The sequence below is a fragment of the Hippocampus comes genome, unplaced genomic scaffold, assembly GCF_001891065.2.
Source record: "Hippocampus comes isolate QL1 unplaced genomic scaffold, H_comes_QL1_v1.1 scaffold5, whole genome shotgun sequence".
In the NCBI taxonomy this organism is placed as follows: domain Eukaryota; kingdom Metazoa; phylum Chordata; class Actinopteri; order Syngnathiformes; family Syngnathidae; genus Hippocampus; species Hippocampus comes.
In genome coordinates this window covers 498,153-514,177 of record NW_017805701.1, presented here as the reverse complement: position 1 = coordinate 514,177, position 16,025 = coordinate 498,153, and the positions used below count along the sequence as shown (strand labels likewise).

The 16,025-nt window shown below is 42.2% G+C and overlaps 3 protein-coding genes across 6 annotated transcripts in view; all 3 read left to right on the top strand.

Annotated features, from left to right (window-relative positions):
* The window catches only part of LOC109523519 (uridine-cytidine kinase-like 1), a 13,045-nt gene extending 4,790 nt beyond the window's left edge, over positions 1-8,255 (top strand). The window contains exons 6-15 of the mRNA XM_019882723.1: positions 3,793-3,982; positions 4,070-4,131; positions 4,243-4,259; positions 5,296-5,394; positions 5,468-5,561; positions 5,657-5,719; positions 6,472-6,594; positions 6,724-6,831; positions 7,037-7,193; positions 7,332-8,255. Of these exons, the coding sequence (XP_019738282.1) occupies positions 3,793-3,982; positions 4,070-4,131; positions 4,243-4,259; positions 5,296-5,394; positions 5,468-5,561; positions 5,657-5,719; positions 6,472-6,594; positions 6,724-6,831; positions 7,037-7,193; positions 7,332-7,408 (990 nt within the window). The 3' untranslated portion in view covers positions 7,409-8,255. The remainder of the gene's footprint in view (positions 1-3,792; positions 3,983-4,069; positions 4,132-4,242; positions 4,260-5,295; positions 5,395-5,467; positions 5,562-5,656; positions 5,720-6,471; positions 6,595-6,723; positions 6,832-7,036; positions 7,194-7,331) is intronic.
* A 266-nt stretch (positions 8,256-8,521) lies between these two features.
* Positions 8,522-13,889, top strand: mpv17 (mitochondrial inner membrane protein MPV17). 4 transcript variants are annotated; one of them, XM_019882725.1, is made up of 10 exons: positions 8,522-8,612; positions 8,871-8,943; positions 9,052-9,122; positions 9,594-9,671; positions 10,644-10,759; positions 11,029-11,121; positions 11,225-11,320; positions 12,759-12,791; positions 12,870-12,922; positions 13,517-13,889. In XM_019882725.1, exons 4-10 carry the CDS (start codon positions 9,599-9,601, stop codon positions 13,584-13,586), a joined length of 534 nt encoding a protein of 177 aa, XP_019738284.1. In that variant the 5' UTR covers positions 8,522-8,612; positions 8,871-8,943; positions 9,052-9,122; positions 9,594-9,598; the 3' UTR covers positions 13,587-13,889. The 4 variants fall into 4 exon arrangements, with proteins under 4 accessions (XP_019738284.1, XP_019738286.1, XP_019738283.1 ...); XM_019882727.1 differs by lacking the exon at positions 9,052-9,122 and having other exon boundaries at positions 9,598-9,671; XM_019882724.1 differs by lacking the exon at positions 9,052-9,122.
* Positions 13,890-14,320: 431 nt separating this feature from the next.
* uts1 (urotensin 1) lies at positions 14,321-15,759 on the top strand. The gene is made up of 2 exons (XM_019882729.1): positions 14,321-14,424; positions 15,018-15,759. Exon 2 carries the CDS (start codon positions 15,020-15,022, stop codon positions 15,437-15,439), a length of 420 nt encoding a protein of 139 aa, XP_019738288.1. The 5' UTR covers positions 14,321-14,424; positions 15,018-15,019; the 3' UTR covers positions 15,440-15,759.
* The last annotated feature ends 266 nt before the right edge of the window (positions 15,760-16,025 follow it).

Below are 16,025 nucleotides of genomic sequence, written 5' to 3'. Positions count from 1 at the left end.
TTTTTTCCTCCCTTGTGTGAGTTAATGTTCTATTCAAGTCCATGAAAGTCTTCCCGTATGGCTCGACGGGTATGGCTGTATAAAGAGTCTCCATTCAAGTCAGTGCTGTTCTTTGCGTAGGTCTGTGTGGAGGGAGTGCTTCTGGCAAAACAACTGTAGCCAATAAGATCATTGAGGCGCTGGATGTTCCCTGGGTGGTTCTGCTCTCCATGGACTCCTTCTACAAGGTACTCGACAGGTGGCGTGTGTCGTATCGAATGTGGAGAAGTCTACACACCCCTGTTCAAATGTGACAGAAGCAATAAAACCAAGATAAGTCAAGTCAACTTGCCACCGTTCATGTGACCTCGAACCTGTGCAACTCTTAAATGAAGTCAGCACGGTGACCCCAAATAAGCTGTTTGTGTGTGTTTTTTGTTTTTTTTTACACAAGGTACTGACCAAAGAAGAGCAGGAGCTGGCGGCCAACAACGAGTACAATTTCGACCACCCAGACGCCTTCGACTTTGAACTGCTGGTCAATGTCCTGCGAAAGCTGAAGAAAGGCAAAAGCATCAAAGTGCCCGTGTATGATTTCACGTCTCACTCCAGACGCAAAGAATGGGTATGTGTCACTTTTTACATTCAAACACAGTTCAGAGCAAGTGGGAGTTAAGGAAAAGGTGTTTCAAGAATTGCAATCGCGTGCTAAGAATATGTAATCATTTTTCATCAGAAACTGAACATTTTTGGCAATTTTTAACACCCCCCCTTCGCAAAAAATGCCGTTTTCATCAAAATTGGACATGTTTAGCATTCAATCAAATTATACAATCAAAATGTCAGTTTTGTGATTCTTCTTCAGAAACGTTTTTCTTTTTTTAATGGAAATCACATTTTTTTTAATTGTTTTCCCTTTTGTTTTTATTTACTTGTCGGCTTCCAAGTAATGATTTTTTTTCTCGCCCCAAAATAGCTTTTTTTGGGGTCACAGAAACATTTATTTTTGTCAAAATAGTTTTAAAAATCTGCCTAAATAATATCCTCATTTCCATTTGATTTTTTGATAATTTATCATCAAATTGTTGTCTTTTTTTGCTTACTTTTTTTGTGGGGCCAAGTTTCGACAGTATATTTTCCTTTAATTCATTCAATTTTTAAAATATATTTACCACTTGGTTGTTTTTTATTTTGTCAAAATTGTCAGTTGTCATTTTTGGTTTCAATCAAGCTCGTTGTCAGTTCTGGACATCATTTTCTTTTTTTCAAAGTTCATTTTTGACCATTGACATCAAAACATTCCATTTCAGCAGATCTTTTCCATCGTGTTGGTGAGGTGTGGCTCTAAAGATCTGTTAAAATGTACAATTAAGACGCATGACACATAGATACTAATTGTGCTGGCGAAAGTGAATCTTTCTACAAATCTGCACTTTCACATTACGACTGGCTGTATAAAGAAAATCAGTAACATAACATTTTTTATTTCAAAATAACTTGTAGTCAGTCTTATCCTTGCTCCCCAACGTGTCACCAACATCATGTACAGATTTAAAAATCCTCCCAACAGCACTTCTTCCATTGACGTGCTAAAGTGCTAATTATCATAGCATTAGCGCAAAGCCCCCCTCGCGCACCCACGCGCACGCCCAAACTCGGCAGCGACGACTGTTCTCTATTTCTTGGCGATGTAATTTCATGGCTGAAAGGCACAAAGCCACATGGGAAATGGCCTGTCCGCACTCACAAATCCTTTTATGGGCGCTTTGGAGCGGCTGCTGGTAATTAAAAGCCTGAAACAACCCCCCCCCGTGTCTCCCCTTAAGGGTGCCGCATGCTCTCTTTTTCTCCTTCTTCTTCTGCTACGATGGTCCATCAGGAACTTCACTGTGGTTCAGGTGGTCACGCTTGAACGTGTTGAGTACGCACTAAATCAGGTGTGAGGAGAGGGTGCACTCACACACACACTCACACACTATATATATATCGCGGTCGATAAACACTCATCGGTTTCTTTACAATTCACATCAAGATTGCCGCTTTGTCTCTTCTCGGCTGCGCACTGTTGGTCAGCTTTATCGACTCCCACGCGACACTGATCGAGAACTGGCTGTTGACGGTGTTGTGCGCTCACCGCCATTTTCTCTTTGGAGCTCCGTTATAAACTCTTTGTCACATTGGCTGAATTTGATTTTAAAAAAACAAAACATTGATTTAGGGGGAGGACTGAGTGATTTTGTTATCCGAACCGTGCGTTTAAAAAAAAAAATAATAATAATAATAATTACCCAGCCCCCCCTCCACCTCATTAATATGCGATTACTTTTTTCTAGGTCTTCATCCCCTGTCATTTTTTTCAACAAACCCAAGCAATGAATCTGCGTTACAATAAATAATCAGATTTATTATCCATAAATAATTTGGTTTTATCTCCGCCTTACACTAAAATAAATCAAACCATAAATGAATTTGAAAGACGGTTTATTCTTGTTCTTCAGTTGGGAGTGAGCTTATAAAACACTTAGACTTGCAGACACGTCACAAAATTCTACTAAACAAGCACAGCTTGTAAATTAGATGACAACAATAATGCAAAACGTTCCCTGCTTTTTTTCCCTCCTTTCCAGAAAACTGTGTACGGCGCCAATGTTGTCATCTTTGAGGGAATACTGGCCTTTGCCAACAAGGAACTGCTCAAGGTTTGTTTGTTTTTTTTTTTTTTTTTTTGTGAAAGCTATCTTCTTTTATAGCGGTGTGTTCTGCCCACACCGTGCGTGCGTGCGTGTGCGGTTTGTGAGCTGGACCGTGGCGATAAGGCCGTCCGCCTCCCATGGGAACTTCCTCCATCACAGTTAATAACGACCCGTGTCTGGGCGGTGATGAATGGCGTTTAGTGGACATCCGTGCGGACTAGTTGCAGAGATGGGAAATGGAATGATTTGGTAATGAGGCGCACCGCTGGGCAAAAGCGTTCGTGCTCGTGGGCCACTTCATTAGGTACACTTGCACGCTCCCTTGAGATCCTTCGACCTGACTCCACCTGGATAAGTCGCCACTTATAGACAGGGTTGAACAACTTCTATATTTGGGGAGTCAACAACCATTATTCAATGACTTAATCGATATTTTACAGTCAGAAATGGAAGTCACTCCCGCTAATATTTAGTCAGCAGTGCTGTCGCGCCACTGAGTCAGAAGTGTAAATATTCAGAGGTTATCTCAGCTTAATTTGCGCTTGTGTTGAACTGAAACGCTCGTGCCAGAATATTCGCAACACACCACAGCTGTAATTCAATCTTAAATTGTCTCACTCCTTGCAAAGCTCCATCTTTCTGCAGGCGGCATGCGCAACGTCCTTGGCTCATTGCGCGACTAAATTAGACGCACACCAGCCTCGGGGATTCTTATGCAAATCACGCGATGGTGCCTTTTTGTCTGGCCGCGCAGAACACCTAATTTTTTTTGTTCGTTTTGTTTATCATCCTCGTCAGAATTCATTTTTTGCACATTGATTCAATTATTTTTTTTACTTTTATTTTCGCAGGATCACTTTTCAAAGAGAACAAAGCAGTTGTTAATCTTATTTTTTTTCCCTTAGATTAGATTCTTTTTTCTTTATATTGGCAAGATGAGGTTCGCCCTATATATGAAAACAATTTTGAAATAGGCCATTCATTGAAGGTGAGCCTTATACTCCAAAGCGCCTTATAGTGCGCAAAATATGGTCATTAACCATGGCCAGAAATACGGTGCAAATATGTCTGTAATTTGTGATTAAAAGTGAACATGTTGACAAATCTTTTGCGGGGCCAGCTGCTGGACATGAAAGTTTTCGTGGACACCGACTCCGACATCCGTCTCACACGCCGGCTGAAGCGGGACGTGTCGCAGCGCGGGCGGGACATCGGCGGCATCATCAAGCAGTACAACAAGTTCGTCAAGCCGGCCTTCGAGCAGTACATCGAGCCCACCGTGCAGCTGGCCGACATTGTGGTGCCTCGAGGTCCGCTCAACTCCAATGGAGGTTATTTCGCCATTTTGAAAAAGGCGGGGATGGTGTGATGAGACGCTCTTTGTGTCCGGGCCGCAGGTGGCGACAACTTTGTGGCGCTGGATTTGATCGTTCAGCACGTACACAGTCAGCTGGAGAAGGTACCGCCAAATATTCTGCACAACTTCCACCAAGCAGTACTTGAGTACCCTTTTCTTTGTGTGCGTATGTGCACGGCCCACCCACCCTGCCTGGCTGCGTGACCATCCCAGCGTGAGATCACCGTGAGGTACTAACTCCTACTTTGCTCCCCCGTTAAAACTTTTCAAATGAAAGCTGACACCAAGTCACTTAACTGGGTTTCAAACAGACGTTGAAACCAAAAATTCAACACATCACCGAAACTCCGTGTCGCCGAGGCATCCATTTGTGGCAGAGATTTTCTTTCAAAATGAATTCTGCCGACATGAACGCAAACTCCATTTCATATTTTTCAAAGTAGAAGTCTCCTAATAATGAAATCTCATGTCAGTCTTTCAAGCTAACATTGCTAACAAGCTAGCAATCCCAGGTTGGACTTTTAACATTGAATTGTCTTTTTAAACTTAGACTACCTGATGTTGAAGTGATCTTGAAGCGTGGTCGCCACCACTGGAGCATAAAGTAAGCTCACATCTTCATTAAAAATAATAATAATCATCAAACTGTGAGGGTGTCGCATTACTTCATATGTGGACTGAAAACGGTTAGTCTGGGCTGCTCCCTCACTTTAACATCAGCCTCCTTTTTTTTAGCTCACCTTTGCTTGAAATTTTGTAATTTGAACTGATGTTTTTGTTTGTTTTCCTTTTTGTGTCGATTGTGTTGTTGCGTGCTCAGAACGGTGCCTATGAGTGCAATCAATTATGACTTGGAAATAACATCACAATAATATTTAGACACCTTAGACCAGGGGTGTCAAACTCAGGTCCTGGAGGGCCGCTGTCCTGCATGTTTTCCAAGTCTCCCTGTTGCAACACACCTGATTCAAATGAACAGGTTCAATGTCAGGCTTCCGCAGAGGTTGCTGATGATCTGATCATTTGAATCAGGTGTGTTGCAACAGGGAGACTTGGAAAACATGCAGGACAGCGGCCCTCCAGGACCTGAGTTTGACACCTATGACTTAGACAATTTAGACGTAATTTGAAAAAGTTTCCAGGTGTCTATGACATGCATTTGGCTAAATAAATAAAATAGCGGTCTAACAGGATTGCATTGTTAGACACTTAGTGGTTCATGAAAATATATTTTTTTAAATTCAAGAAAATGGATGTCATTTTCAGGTCGGCTCTGGCGTCGGCTCACCAAGGTCAGCCGCTACCCGACACCCTGAGCGTCCTGAAGAGCTCGCCGCAGGTGCGCGGCATGCACACCATCATCAGGTAGCCAGCGCTCTGGCCAAAGATCACCTTTTGTCCTTTTTTGACTATCCCACTCCTCGCATCTCTTCTTTAGGAACAAGGAGACCAACCGTGACGAGTTTGTCTTCTACTCCAAAAGATTAATGAGGCTCCTGATCGAACACGCCCTCTCTTTCCTGCCTCTCCAGGTCGGTGTTTGTTTCGCTACGTGTCTTCATTTGCCCATTTAGCAGCAGGGATAACTAACTGCTAGTTTTTGTTTTGTTCATTTTTGGGTCTCCAGCCCGCATCTGTGGAGACGCCTCAGGGTAGCGTCTACCACGGCAGGAGGCTGAGCGGTAAAAGAGTAAGTAACTCTTTTCCTCATTAAAACTTTAGAGGGAAATCTAATTGTCACTGCAGCAATATTGTGCGACCGACAACAGCAAAAGAAGCATGAAGGGTGAAAATAAGTAGTCGTTTCCCGAGAATAAGACACACCGCAATACACTCCTTATGAATTTTGGCTTGATTTTCACTTCAAACATGATTTGTACATAGAAGAAAAAAATTGTTAATTTAAATTTGTTAAAAGAAGTCTTTATATCAAAAATTCAAGAAAAATGTATGGGCGTGCTTGAAAAGACACTGAAAGAATGAATATATCATGACTGAAAACATCCCGATTCATGCTTTTAGCCTTTTAAGTTGCACTCTGTATGAAATGCTCTTTTTCAAGAAAGGATGGTGTAATGGCGCCATCCAGTGGCTGTCAAAAATACTTTTTTTTCCCTGTTTATTTTATTATATTTTTTTTATTTTCTTGCTATATCTGCGATTTACACTCGCTTACGGCTGCAACTTAGTCCAAACACGGGCCAAAAATGAAAAGTCTCCTTCATGCATATGTTGGAGGAAAAAAAATGGGAAAGAGATCAAAGGTGACCATTCGATGAGTCAATGGACAGAAATACGGTCCCGCCCCGCACCCAAGCGACGGCCTGGTCACCAGTCAGTGCGTGGGCACCAATACACAAACCGTAGACAGCCAATGTCGCGGCAAATATCAAGCATTCGCATTCACAGCTGCATCCAGATTTGAATCGTGTTGCTGTTTAGATCACAGGCGTGTCCATCCTAAGGGCAGGCGAGACCATGGAGCAGGCACTCATGGCTGTGTGCAAAGATATCCGACTGGGCAAAATCCTCATCCAGACCAACCACAACACAGGTGAACCTGAGGTACGTCGCCTCTGAACCAACACCACCGCCGCCGCCATATCCTCATTGTATTCTGTTATCCCATTCAGATAAAATTTTGAATGATTAAAAAAAAAAAAAAAAATTTAAATGTATGTGTTGTGAGTGCAGCTCCACTACCTGCGGCTGCCCAAAGACATCAGCGAGGACTTCGTCATCCTGATGGACAGCACCGTGTCTACCGGGGCCGCGGCTCTCATGGCCATCAGGGTTCTGCTGGTGAGTTTGCTGATTGTGCTTCAAACTCCCGTCCAACAGGGGGAACCACCTGCGCCTCGAAGAAGAAACCAAACTGAGGGTTTGGTCGGGAATGGGAAGCACCAAGCAGGAGGGGGTGGGGGGAGCCAAGCAATGTTGACGAATGAATGAATGTTGTGAATTATTTTGTGTATTCTACGTTTGACGTTTGCGCTGATGTGGAAAGGACCACGACGTGGCGGAGGACAAGATTTTCTTGCTTTCGCTGCTCATGGCGGAGATGGGCATCCACTCGGTGGCCTACGCTTTCCCCAAAGTGCGCATCATCACCACCGCAGTAGACAAGGAGGTCAACCACGAGTTCCACATCATCCCCGGCATCGGTGAGAGACCCCACCCCCTTCCAAGAAAAAGAAAAAGCTCGATAACGTGATGGTTGCTTTGTTCACATTTTAAAACTCTCTCTCTCTCTCTCTCTCTCTCTCTCTCTCTCTCTCTCTCTCTCTCTCTCTCTCTCTCAGGTAATTTTGGCGATCGCTACTTTGGCACCGACGCCCCTTCCGACTGGTGCGAAAGTGACGACGGGATGGACTTGTGACGGGGGCCCGATAGCAAAACATCGCCACGCCTCCCAGGTCCACAAGACGCGTACCAACAAATAATGATTTAAAAAAAAAAAAAATCAAGTAATGTGTATTCATGTTCACATGCTTTGTTTTGATTATGTAAACAGCGCTTGACTTTAAAAGGGACAACTTTATTGAATGTTGTTGTGTTCAATCTACGTTGGGCTTCATCTTCAGCCCCATCAGGAGTAGGTGGCTCCATTCTTTAGTCCGGCCCATCGAGAATTTACATTATCTCCAGACTTTTTCAACTAAATCCATGTAGATTCTGCAGTTGTTTATGATGGAGGTTAGCATCTCTTTTGTTACCATAGCAACTCCGGATTACCTCTTTTAGTGGACCAGCCTGAACGGCTCCTCTTTTGCTTTAAACCCCGAGTTCTTCTAGCGTTTAGCATGTACGTTCGGTCATGCTAAACGCTTGAATATTTACCAGTGCCTATTTGTTGTACTTTCAGGAGCAATTCATAAAATTTTGATGACTTGAAAAATTATGAATAGTTTGGACATGAATTTCAAAACTATTTGTTTTTTGTTTACTTTTAATGTGTAGAATATATTTTATGGTGCCTTTCATGATAGTTGTGTGATTTGGAACTTTTACGACATTTTTCTATGAGCCAACATTTTGTTACAAAATGAAGGTCATTTGTGTAGATTCTGCTGTTAATTTTTATTTGATGCCTGTCGATATTGAGCCAAGATAGAAATTGAATGTTCTATTCTCTGCGTTTACATAATTTCAACTATTTGGAATGCCAACATGTTGCGACCATATTTGCTACCATTTTCAAGGTTTTAATTGTATTTTATAATTGACTGACTGACAGCCACATCCTTAAAGTGATGTTATATTTTATATGATGGCATTTATTTTTGTGAGACCAGAGCACACTGGAAGGAAATTTACCCCTTCTGAATTGTTAGTTCAATAAAACCTTTTTTGGTTAAAATTTTTTGTTTTATTTTTCATCACGTGCTCACCATTAAACTCAAAATAAATTTTCTTTTGACAAAACTGCTGTTTAAAAATCTGCGATATTGTCCACCAGGGGGCAGAACACTTTCCGAATACAGCGGAAGTGACGAAGTTCGCCTTGGCGTGTGGACTTCCAGTTTTGTAGGAAATAATTACAGCGGCATGTGCTGTGCAATTAAAAGTGCCGGTGTTTAAAGGTAGGCGCTCTTACATATTTTAACGCTTAGGTTAAGAACTCCGATTATTATTTTTTGCTGTTAATGAGAATTTCCTCTGTGGTGCATTAGAATTCTACGAAAGACTGAATTTCTACTTCCAATATAATACCACTTTGAATGTAATATGCCGTTGCTGTTGGTATCTGAATAAGCTTTGGACAGGTTTTTGCTTTATTTTTTGTGGCTTTTAATATTTTACAACTAATGAAAGTGTTGCATTGTAATTTTTTTTTCAAGTGTGATTCCACGGACTTTGCCGGAGACCGTTGAACGCATCATCAGCCCCAGCAGAGTGAGGTTTATCAGAGAGGTACGTAAACATTTCAATACTTTACAATGACGTTTATTCAACCCAGTGGTGATTTTGTCATTTGAACATTTAGAGCGAATTCCCAAATATAAAATTGGCTTCGTGCAGGCATTAATAGAATTCCCACTTGCGACGCTCTGGTGCAGCTTCGTGACGTTCCAGTTTTCGTGAAGCAGCACGTGAGTGACGCCGACATGTCATTCAGAAACACCAACATTTAAAGTCGGTCTATTGTCTTTGCAAACACTCGTTTGTCACAGGAACACTTTGTGTGCTAAATCAAAGTTTTGCTTGTATTGCAGTGAATCCATTTGTTCACCAGTCTAACAAGTTAAAGGAATAAACGACGTAACGTCTCTTATTTGCAGCCTATACTGACTGGAGTCACGTTGAGACGACTCAATTAAGTGTTCTCCTCAGTTTAGCGTTAGTCAAACACTTATGTCATCAGAGCTGCACTATAATTGAACATGAACATATGAACCTGTACTTAAAATATGTGTATGTGTTTTGTCGCCTATACAATGTTTTAAATTGTTAAGAAGATTATTTCATAAACTACATCCTCTTTTTTTTTCCCGAGTGTCACTTGTTCCAAAAAGCACGCATTTAATGACAATGTTATTGCTCTGTGTTCTTTTGTTTGACAGTGAGGATGGCGGGCCTGTGGAGGTCCTACCAGGCCCTGATGGCAAGGCACCCCTGGACGGTGCAGATTGTGACGGCAGGTGAGAACATTGCCTTGCACACGGACGCAGAAATGCAGATCTACCTTGACTTTCACCTCAACAGTAATGATCTTTAGAGAGTCAACAAAGGGGAAAGAACTTTGAACGCAACATGCGCGCACGTTTGTACACAATCATGCCCAGTGGCTGCGCCACAGATTAACATTCTCCAAGGATAAAGGTATTGTTACACGTCATAATCAAAGTCGGACATGGCACCAGTCCCCTCATATGAACTTCAAATAACATTTTGGAAAAATATGAAGATTCACAATTACTTTGACAGAAATGTGCTGTTTTTTTTTTTTTTTAATTGGTATCAGTTCAGTCCTCATGCTGTACACCTTTGGACCACTTGATGGCGCCACAGTATCTTACAGCTCTGGCTCAAATAGAATGTTTTTTATTGGGGGGGAGAGTATTAAAAAAATGATTATATAGACAGTCCCTCTAACTCTAACTGGACTCTTGTTTGTTGAATTTGTATTTTTTGTTTTTTTGTTTATTTCCAACATCTTTCAAAAATGGTTTAGCCACTTATGCTACTTGGAATAAGAATAATAATACAGAAAATATAGTAGTGAGGATCTGAGGGGAATGGAATCATCCTGTAATTGGCTATCATCAGATCAAAATTCCTTATGTGGCAAAGATTACATTTTACAGTTTGTTTGTTTTTTAATAAATCTGTGGTTATCCCATTAATATACAGGGAGTCCCAAAAACACTCTGTGATTTCTTGACGTTAAGATATCTCAAGCAATTCCAATATGTTGGTAAAGATTGAGTCCACAGATTCCTTATCACCAATACTTGAGGGCAAGACAAGAGGTGAAGCGGCAGTAAAACAGACCGAAATCCAGATTTCAGGGTGAAGCGGGGCAATCGGGACTCATGATCGTAAAGTCTTTTAATGTTCGTTCACCTGTGGTGTTTTGTTGTTCACGTGGAGGCCGGTGCGCGTTTGTGCAGGCTCTCTGGTGGGCGTGGGCGACGTCATCTCGCAGCAGGTGATCGAGCGACGTGGACTCGCTCAACACGATGCGCGGCGCACCGCCAAGATGATGAGCATTGGATTCTTCTTTGTGGTGAGGGTCCGAATCCCTGCCAGTGCATGTTCACATTTGGCTCTGTTGGGAATTATTCCCCAGGCACGAAATCATGAGGCGGCCATTTTGCAACGCATATTGAAAATGAGGTTAACGACCCTTGGTAACGAGGCTAGGTTTAGAATCTCATTCCATACTCCCTAATTACCATATAGGGAATTTTATTGCAATTAGTGGACAAAGTAAAAATCCCTTTTCCACAGTTGTTGACATTTTAAGCATTGCTTCCTGTGACTTCCTGTCTGAAGGGCCCGGTCGTCGGCAGCTGGTACAAAGTTCTGGACCGCCTGGTGACCGGAGGAAGTAAGAGTGCGGCCATAAAGAAGATGCTGATTGATCAGGTCAGAAGTTCTCATCACGCTGGACTCAATTAAAAAAAAAAAAAAAAAAATCAAATCAAAATAGAAGCCCAACAAATGATCATTTCTGTCTTTTTGTGTCCAGCTGTGCTTCGCCCCGTGTTTCTTGGGGGCCTTCCTGTCTCTGTCAGGAGTTCTGAACGGGCTGAGCGTGGAGCAGAACGTCGCCAAGCTGCGCCGGGTGAGACATTTGTCTTTTTTTTTTTTTTAACTACTTACTCCATACGTCCATTTTTTTTGACATAAGAGGAAAAACCTACACGAGCACGGAAGGAACAAACTCCTCACAGAAAGTTCGATGCCAGAGCCTCACGAGAACACAGCATGACGTATTGACCTAAGCGTGTCGTCCGACATAATATGGATACTTAACATTGCGTCTCACGTACAGTAGAACTTGCTGAACTCCTTTCATCGTTGCATTTTTTATGACCTGTCACTCTTTGTCTTTGTAATCATGCCAAAAAAAACAAAAGTAACTTCACCATTGCAGCCAATACAGAAGTGTTAGCTCACACTAAATGTGTGTGTGTGTGTGTGTGTGTGTGTGTGTGTGTGTGTGTGTGTGTGTGTGTGTGTGTGTGTGTGTGTGTGTCCGTGAGCGTGTTTGTATGCCAGCCGTTTAAACAGTGCTCTGCTCAATTATTGACGCTGGGAGGCGGGACACGTGACTGGTGATGTCACGCGGGACACAAAGCAAATGACAAAGAGGATGCTGATCAAACACACACTGGCGCTCTTGGAAATAACACGCACTTTGCTGATGTTTGACTGCCGGAAAATGGCCTCTGCTGATATTCACAGACGAACACTCGATTTGTTCCACATGAGACCTTTAGGTGGCGGTAATACGCATTACAAAGTTACCGTCAATCAACCGCGACGCAGGTCAAGCTTTTTTCAGGACTGGAGAGATATTATTTATTTGAGTTTGGATAAATTTTGATTTTGCATTGTTAAACATGGGAGGTGCACATGTTTTTGCCCACTCGGGGTTGCCATCCTCACAGTCGACTTTTTTTAATTGGGGCCTGCTTGGTGAGTGACATGGGTGTCAGTGATTGTGAGTGGAGAGTTACTTGGCTGTTAAATAGCTAACTCATTAAAAAATAAAATAAAATCACGACATGTTCCAATATAGGTGGCAGTAATTTTTATATTAGAAGTTGATCCTGCTTCGAGTAAGCTTTTTATTCACTGCCCCCACTTGGACCCATTGCAAGCACACTGTAGCCACCAACCCATAAAATTATTCAGATTACTGCCGTTCCAAATATTTAAACCCTCTGCTGTCGTCGGAATGTTGGAAACAGTTGCGTACGAAATAATGTGTACAGTGTTGCCTTTTGTGAAGACGCGTCCTTGAACGCAGCGTTTCACCGCCTCGTTGTAATATTGTTCGCCGTTCTCAAATCATGTTGACGTCTGCAGTGACGCGCGAAAATAATCCAAATAGAAACTGTCGGGTGATAATTAGAAACATGTTTTACTCTGAGAGCAAAGTCTTGCATGCTCAACTTTTCATTTTCTCCCGTACACGCCGTGACCTTCAACAGCTTGACATGCGCACCTTGCATGCACGCGTGTGTGTTAACGTTGTTATTGTGATGTCATCGCAGGACTACACAGACGCGCTTATCTCCAATTATTATGTAAGTTTTTCAGTCATTTGATTTCCTTCATTTAAAAGTCAGCGTTGTTGTCGATGTGTAATTTGTGTTTTGTGTCAGCTGTGGCCGCCGGTGCAGATCGCCAACTTCTACTTCATTCCACTGCATCACAGGTCAGCATCGTACTCCGCGTTCTCCGTTTTAGTGCACCGTGCCCCTTTGTCTCCTCACAGATCAAATTTGTCTCGCACAACAACACACATCGTAATGGTAGCTGAGCCCAATGCCGTGCGTTATTTCCAGAAATGTAATTATAATCCACAGTCTCCACTTTGCTGCAGTTGGCCCGTTATCTCGTCTAGGATAAATCAACAGGCACGGCAATGTTAGCTGATCTCATTGCCGTGCCTCAGCTTTGGTAATGCAGTGTTATAGTTCACGGGCTCCATAATGCCCTTAATTTTGTTGTTCTACTTCTTCCTTTCATAACTTTGCTGCTGTGAATTGGGAATTTCTCCATTGCGAGACTAATAAAGGTTTTCTTATCTTATCTTATCTTATCTTATCTCTTCATGGAAAAAAATCCATCTCACCAAAGAGTCCTCACTGACCCTGATGCTATGTGTTAGTTTTGGAGACTCTCCACCTTTGATCCACTTTGCCCTTATTCTCCTCTAAGGATAAAATTATCCCACGAATGATCAATTCGGGATAATTCGGGATATTTTGGAGTGTTTTGAATTTGAAGAACTTTGTGACACTCTCAGGTTGGCCGTGGTGCAGGTAGTGGCCGTGGCCTGGAACTCCTACTTGACCTGGAAGGCCAACATCGTGTGATCCTCCACGACCACCATTTTGTTTATTTTTTTGTTTGTTGTCGTTGATGCAACCGCTGCTCATCATCATTCAACTTGACCAGGCGGACTCACGGCTCCATGCCTGGATGGCACATTTAAGGCAAATAAGTATGGAAATTACACGCACGCACATTCACTTCCTGGTTTGTGTGTCACAAAACAGTCTTAAGTTTTAGTTGTTTGTGTTCATGGTCGTCGTTGACAATTGCTGACACTGTGAATACTGCATATAGACAGAGGTCAATGTGAATAAAAAAAAATTATATATATTATCTACCTGAAATAGGTTTTGCAGCAATCCTTTAAAAGAAGAAAAAAAATGCCCATTAAAGCCATTAAAGCACATCTCCACACTCAAACTCACGCACATGTACTCGGACACACATCATCTCGCTGATGAAAAATTAATTTCTCTTTTAAGTGCTCTTATGTAAATGTTTGGCAGGCGCAATAATAGTGAGACTGATTTCTTTGTGTGCATGAGTGTGTATCAGCAAGTGAGATTCTGCGTGCGTGCGTGTGAGAGAGATTCGACACTCGGGCAGGAAAATGCTGCCACGTCACGTGATTAATTACGTTATAGCAGCTCATCTTTTAGATTGTAACCGAAAATATAATATGTAGCCAAGATGTGCTCTCGTAAGTGTCAAGGCAAGGCGAACAAAGTGTGTGGTGGCGGGGAGGGAAGTATTTGTCAGTGCCAGTGACATCACTGACCGTGTGTATAAAACTCGGCGTCCTGACCATCCATCGTGCACACGACCCTCAGCGCACCTCAGCTGAAAGCCGAGCCTGCACAAGCAAGAGGAACATCACAGGTAAGCTGCTGCTATTTTTTTTTAATAAATTTTTTTGCGCCCATATATTGCAATTTTATCACGTTGGAAAATAAAGTGTAATTTGAGTCAAACTAACAAAAAAACATTTTTAGGATCCTTGCAACTGTTTGCATGTTATGAGAAAAATGGATCTGATGAGAAGATACAAATTGGCAGCGTTTTGACAAGAAAATATGAAGTCAAAGGGTTATTGGGTTTGATGTATTTTGAAACCAAAGGTCAAAACATTTGTTTTATAGTCATTTGTGTAGTGATGGTTGGATGTGGCAAAATTCTACAAAAGTTCCCCCTCAATATTTTTTAATTAAAAAAAAAAACATTTTTTATTTTAATATTTTTACATTCTCCGGCTTTTAATAGTCTGCCCTTTCCCACCAGTTGTTGACATTTTTCTGACTTAATTTATTTTTTTTTTTTTTTTTTTTTTTTTTTTTACCTTTTGCGTACGACCAAACTTTAGTGAGCTAAAGTACTTCAGTGACTTTATCTTTATTTGGTAAGAACAATACCTTACTTGACTGAATCAAGTTAATCAATGATCATTACTTGTGTGTGTGTGTGTGTGTGTGTAGACATGAAGTCCTGCTCTTTCCTGCTCTCATCGCTCCTGCTGTCGGTCCTGCTCACTCCGCCCCCTGTCTCCTCCGCCGGGCGCCCGCGGACCCCTCAGCCGGGCCAGACACTCCTCAGGGCGGCCACCGGCGCCGACATCACCACCGGCCGTCTGCTGGGCTTCGGCGTCCCGCGGCTCTTCCTCGGGGGGATGCCGAGGGAGGAGGAAGAGAGGACTGATGATGATGATGATGACGAGGAGGTAGAAGAGATTGGAAATGATGAAGAGCCGGTCAAGTTCAAGACGCGCAGGGAGTATGCGCCGCTGTCCATCGACCTGACCTTTCACCTCCTCAGAAACATGATCCACAATGCGCGCACGGAGGAGCAGAGGCTGCGCGCGCAAGTCAACCAGAAATTGCTCGACGAGGTCGGGAAGTAAAAAGGGCGGTGAGGTTTTCTGACGCCACTTGCGCTTTCACGCAACCACTGTAGTAAAACTAGCGAAATATTGTAAATAATAGAAGCATTTTAGTGATCTTGTAGAATGGAGTGGCGGCACCTTGAAACCAGCGAGTGACCTTGACGATGTGTCTCACATGGCGTATGACGTCATCATGATTTTTGTTCCACCGACAATGTTTGGTCCTTGATTGTTTGTACTCACATTAGAAAATGGAAAAAAAAACTGGTTGAATCTTATCACATTGTCATTTATATTTTGTAATAAAACGTTCGAAATTCTTGGCTCACTCAAACGTTGATTTTTGTTGTGTCAAAGTTTCATTCATCCCATAATCAAATCCTCTTTTCCCACTGAAATTAATAGAGATGCTATTAATCCATTACACACACACCCAATTGCAAAAATTGTGTTTTTATTAAGAGAAATATGTGGATAATATTTTCTTTAATAAAAACAACATTCAAAAGAAGGTTAAGGATTAAGATGTTTGTGTATCATTATGAATTCATTACCCCACCTTCTGGTGTGTGACTACATCATGACACAAACGAAGACTTTCGTG